A 5,111-nucleotide genomic window follows, 5' to 3' on the forward strand; every position below is an offset into this window, starting at 1 on the left:
ATGCCATATTATTTACATTAAACACAAATATGCTGTGTTCACCAAGTTTTTTTCAATGGCTGTAGTGTAGTGGTAAGATGCATGGCATCAAGATTTGATGCAGATCGATCAGAGGTTCGATCCTGCCTTTTGCCACACTCGCTCTATTCCCTTTTCCCATCACATATCAGATCGGAAAGGCATTTATTTTCAATAAAAAGTGAGAAAATGTTTAAAAAGTGGAAATAAAGCGTTGAACGTGTTTAATAATAAGTGCTTCTCGGTTAGGGGTAGGCCTAGGAAAACAGACATGTGCTGAATTAGAGACGATAAAAGTGAGTGGAGTGGGAAGGGGTGGGGGGCGCAAAACTCCATCTCGCCTAGGGCAACCAAAGAGCTAGAGCCGGCCCTGGTCTGAAGTGACTTATTCTGGCCATAATGGGTCCATTGAATCCCACAGAGAAACAGTGCCATGCATTTTTAATCAGGTGGCTTGTTCTGAGGTCGCTTTCTCCTTTCTGAGGATGTGAATTATGAGCAGCTGTGGAATGAAAGCCGAGCCAAACTGCCAGACAATGACATTACCTCGCGACAGGAAGACGGCGATTTACACTCCCAATAATCGATGCTGAGCGGCAGGACTGAGCGCACGGGACTGCGTGCTGTGTGTGTGAGCAAACATACCTTTGGTTATACTCTCTCTCTCTGCTGGCTGTGAATAAATATATCTGTTATTATACTCTCTCTCTGCTGGCTAAGTCCTTCACTGAGGAGCATGAGAACGCGCGCATGGCTGAGCGTCGCGTCCGCGTTAACGCGCGTCTCCTGCGATGCGGCGCGGAGCTGCGCGGAGATCCAGTGCGATGAAGATGAGCGATGCTGCAGTCAGAACAGCTCAAGCATCCCCACGGTCCGCTGCTGCAAACTCCCTCTGCACGCCTTCCTCGACAACCTGGACTGGGTCGTGCGGCGGCTGTCCGGGCTGCTGATCCTGCTGCTGCTCTTCGCCGTGGGCTACTTCATCCAGCGCGTCGCGTGTCCGCGTCCCCGCCGCCCGACGCCCGAGGAGCCGTCGCTGCTGCACGGACACGCGGCGTCCCAGGACTCCCTCAGCGGGGACTGCAGCTCGCCGGGGCTGCCGCTGCCCACATACGAGGAGGTGAAATATCTGCCCTCATATGAGGAGATCATGATGGAGCCGGACAGCCGGAGCCCGGAGGACACGCGCGCAGCCGGGCAGACCTCTAGAAGAGCCAGGAACTCTCTATAACTGACTCTGGAACAGCTATGCGTTTATAATCACGTGTTTTATAATCATTTTAATTATCATTTTAAAAAAATCATAATTTTAGCATGACCAGCCAAAGAAGCACCGTTTACGAGACCAGATTTTAATCCTGAAAGAAAGAACACTCTAAAAAATAATGCTGGGTTAAAAACAACCCAATTTGGGTTGAAAATGGATATCCCAGAAATTGGGTTGTTTGAATGGATCCATTCACTGGGTTCAAACAACCCACACTGTGAAAAATGATATGTTCAATAAGTTATGACAACATGTTTTTCCATTGTTTTAACTCATCAAAATAAGTTAAGAGATGTTAAACTTGTTTTTATCAGTTATACAAGATGTAACTCATTGTTTAAAGTCAGTTTAACATAATTAAAGTTGAAATAACTGAAACATCCGAGTCGACTGGATGCTCTTTTTTTTACAGTGCAATTTCTGGGTTTGTCCCTTTTCAACCCAACTTGGGTTGTTTGTAACCCAGCATTTTTTAGAGTGAATAGGACACACACGTGGTGTGAAGTTTACTCTTTTCTTCTCCCGGTTTACCGCTCTTTCACTTCTTTTGGGAAAAATTGATGAATTGTAATGTTGTAAATCTGACTTCACAAAAAACTATGATGATTATAAACATAGCCTATTTAGAACACAAAATAGGCTACTTTTACTTATTTGAGAATCTGAATATCAGATATTTTCCAATAGTTAAAAATATTAATATTGAGACAAAAATATCAACTACATCCAATTTTGTGAGGCATCTGGAAATCCACAGACAGGAGTTGGAATTGAAATGGATCAGATGGTTCAGTATTTACCTTATATTAGTTAGCTGTGGACAATGGACATCATCTAGAAGAGCTCGAAACTCTCTAGAACTGACTCTGGAACAGCTCATGCGTTTATAATCATGTGTCATTCACTCTACATTCAGGGTTGTCTCTTATAAAGAGTTTGCTTTAATAACCTGTTCTAGACCGCTCTATATCCCATGCAGACGTGTGTCAGAATCTGATCTGAGCACATGTGCCTGTATGTGCAGATTATATGCTTGAAATGCCACGTATTTTAGATGTATCTCCACTTTTCTGGAATTAGTTGATCTCCGCTTACTGTCCAAATTCAGCAAACATTAAACAAAAGCTGGCCCTACCCAAAACACTTTTGGTGCATATTATCAGAAACAATGTGGAAGATATAAAAATGAATGGGAGAAACGTAGCCTACATGTGCATCAGATGCGAAACATAATTTTAGCATGACCAGCTACACGTTTATGAGACCATTGGCTAACGTAATCCTGAAAGAGACAATAGAGCGCACACACTTTGTATGCAGTTTACTCTCAATTTCACTTCTTTTGGGAAAAATGTATGAATTTTATGTTGTAAATCTGACTGATGATTATATGATTATAAACATATTTAGAACACATAATACTTTTACTTGCATATATTAGATTTTAAAAAGTTAAAAAGATTATGAATATTGTGAGACAAAATGTATCAACTACATCCAATTCTGTGAGGCATCTGAAAATCCACAGACATTAGTTGAAAATGAAACGGATCAGATATGGTTCAGTATTTAACTTATGTTTGTTTAAGGATTAGTTCACTTCAGAATGAAAGTTTCCTGATACTTTCCTCACCCCATCTCATCCAAGATGTCTTTCTTTCTTCAGTGGAAAAGAAATAAAGTTTTTTCAAGTAAATGTTTATTTTTTCTTGAAAATGATCGACCCTTTTCCTCTGGGATCATCAGGGCCTCTGAAGCTCTTCCTCTGAAACTGCATTGATTTGGACCTTCAACCGTTGGTTCCCATTGAACTCCATTATGTGGAGGAAAATCCTGGAATATTCTCAAAACACTTAATTTCTTTTCCACTGGAGACAGAAAGACATGAACATAGATGAGATGGGCTGAGGGAACTATCAGGAAACTTTCAATTGGAAGTCAGCTAATCCTTTAAGTAAAGAAAGTCAAAAGTTAAAAAAAAATGCTAACAATTTCATCAGAAGACTCCTCTGTGGTGTGTTCTTGCTCAGATCTTACACGTTAAAAATCAAAGCTTCTCTAGGCATATTTTGTAATCAATTGCATTAGCTTTAATTGGTTACATTTATTTTTATCATTAAACAAAAGTGTAAAGGCAAATATAACTCCATCATTAAATATACTGTATAAAACACAATCACATTCAAATTAAAGGTGTTGTTATCAACAAAAATAAATAACAACATTGTAAGCAATGATTTATATTCAATACATTGGCTAAATGTGTGCAGAAAAAAGGCATCTAATAAGTGAGGAGGCAGAGAAATGGCATATTATAAACGCCTCAGTTATGACTGTAACCTGTGTTCCCACAAAAGGGAACTCACACTGCGGCGACTGGCACTGTGGGGGCGCTGTGGGTGATAGCATCACCAGGCATGTGCGAAACTAGTCCAATAGTGTGAGGAGACACCAGAGGCGGCTGATGTCACTGACCAGGACACTATAAAGCCCAAACAGTGCAAGGCTAGCATCTAATAGGCTGAAGCAAGTCCAGCACACAGGAGATATGGCAGGGCGATTCAACGTCTCGTTCACTCTTTAGAGGACCAAGGTTACCAAAAGCATACGAACAACTGTTGGCTTTGGCAGAGCTATTCTTTTAAGAGAAGTAATAGAAAGGAGGAACGTCTTAAGAGTGAAAAACTTGACTGGAGTCTCTTCAATAGGTTCAAAGGAAGCCAGGGATACACCTTAGATAACCATGGCCAGATCCCAAGCCGGTACCCTACACTGCAAAAAATGCTTCTATTACTAAATTATAATCTTTAAATTAGATTATTTTAATTCAAACAAAAAAACGAGATTATTTTGCTTACCCCACTGGCAGATTATTTTAAACAAAAACTCTCTTCATTTTGAGTTATTTTTCCCCCAAAACAAGACAATAATTTTTACTTGTCTTGTAAATGTTTCTTAATGTAAGAATTGTTAGATATTTTGACTAGAAACAAGACAAAAATACTAAGTAAGAAATTCATTTTGTGCAGTGTAGTGTTACTGCAGGCCTCAATGTGCCACGGAGTAAAGGGTGACATTTTTTCGGTAACGCGCGGGATGGGAAACAAAATCACTGATAATCACTGATTGGGATGGAAGTGGCATTTTTTTTACTGGGAGTGGGTGGGACCGGGAATCTTAATAACACTATGATACTATTTATACAATGCTGTTTATATAAATGAACTATATGTTTTCATTTTAAAACTCAATTCTAGTGTTGCCCTGTCTCTTTATGCTGCCCTGGCTTTAACTTTAAGGCTTTATATAACGTAAACGAATGAGTTATAAAAATAATTCACCCCCTCACAGTTGTCATGAAGGTCAAAATTAGCCGGATAGGCCAAAACCACAATTTGTACCAGACTGTAAACATGTTTTTTTCTGCTGTAAAGTTGGGCATCTTAACACAGAGCTCAATGAGATTCTGCTCCGTCTGGAGCCGCTCTAGTGGCCAGTCGAGGAATTGCAGTTTACATTACTTCCGTATCGGCTTCACGAGAGATCGCGGGAGGAGACGCTTGGAGTGAACGCGCATGAGCTGCAAGACATTTACTTGAACGTGTGTGCCTGTGTTTGCATAGATGATTTACGTGGAATTTAATGTGTGTGCATCAATATTATACTGAACTAAAAGCCATCTTAAACAAAAACGACATTTGGGGTTTTTATTCAACTGGGTATGGGTATTCTGTGATCAGTACTGTTTTACTGTAACTGACAGATTATGGCCAAAAACACTACACGGTTGGGGGGGGGGGGGGTACGTGGGCATTCTTCTGGGATT

The 5,111-nt window shown here is 40.5% G+C and overlaps 1 protein-coding gene across 1 annotated transcript; it reads left to right on the forward strand.

Moving 5' to 3' along the window:
- Nucleotides 1–397: 397 nt before the first annotated feature.
- LOC137084955 (uncharacterized membrane protein C3orf80) lies at nucleotides 398–3,424 on the forward strand. Its single transcript, XM_067451521.1, has one exon. It carries the CDS (start codon nucleotides 755–757, stop codon nucleotides 1,247–1,249), a length of 495 nt encoding a protein of 164 aa, XP_067307622.1. The 5' UTR covers nucleotides 398–754; the 3' UTR covers nucleotides 1,250–3,424.
- Nucleotides 3,425–5,111: the final 1,687 nt, after the last annotated feature.

The sequence above is a fragment of the Pseudorasbora parva genome, chromosome 8, assembly GCF_024679245.1.
Source record: "Pseudorasbora parva isolate DD20220531a chromosome 8, ASM2467924v1, whole genome shotgun sequence".
NCBI classification, from domain to species: domain Eukaryota; kingdom Metazoa; phylum Chordata; class Actinopteri; order Cypriniformes; family Gobionidae; genus Pseudorasbora; species Pseudorasbora parva.

Excerpts from the sequence above, each read along its gene's own strand:
- LOC137084955 (XM_067451521.1), top strand. The coding sequence starts at position 755 with ATGAGAACGCGCGCATGGCTGAGCGTCGCGTCCGCGTTAACGCGCGTC.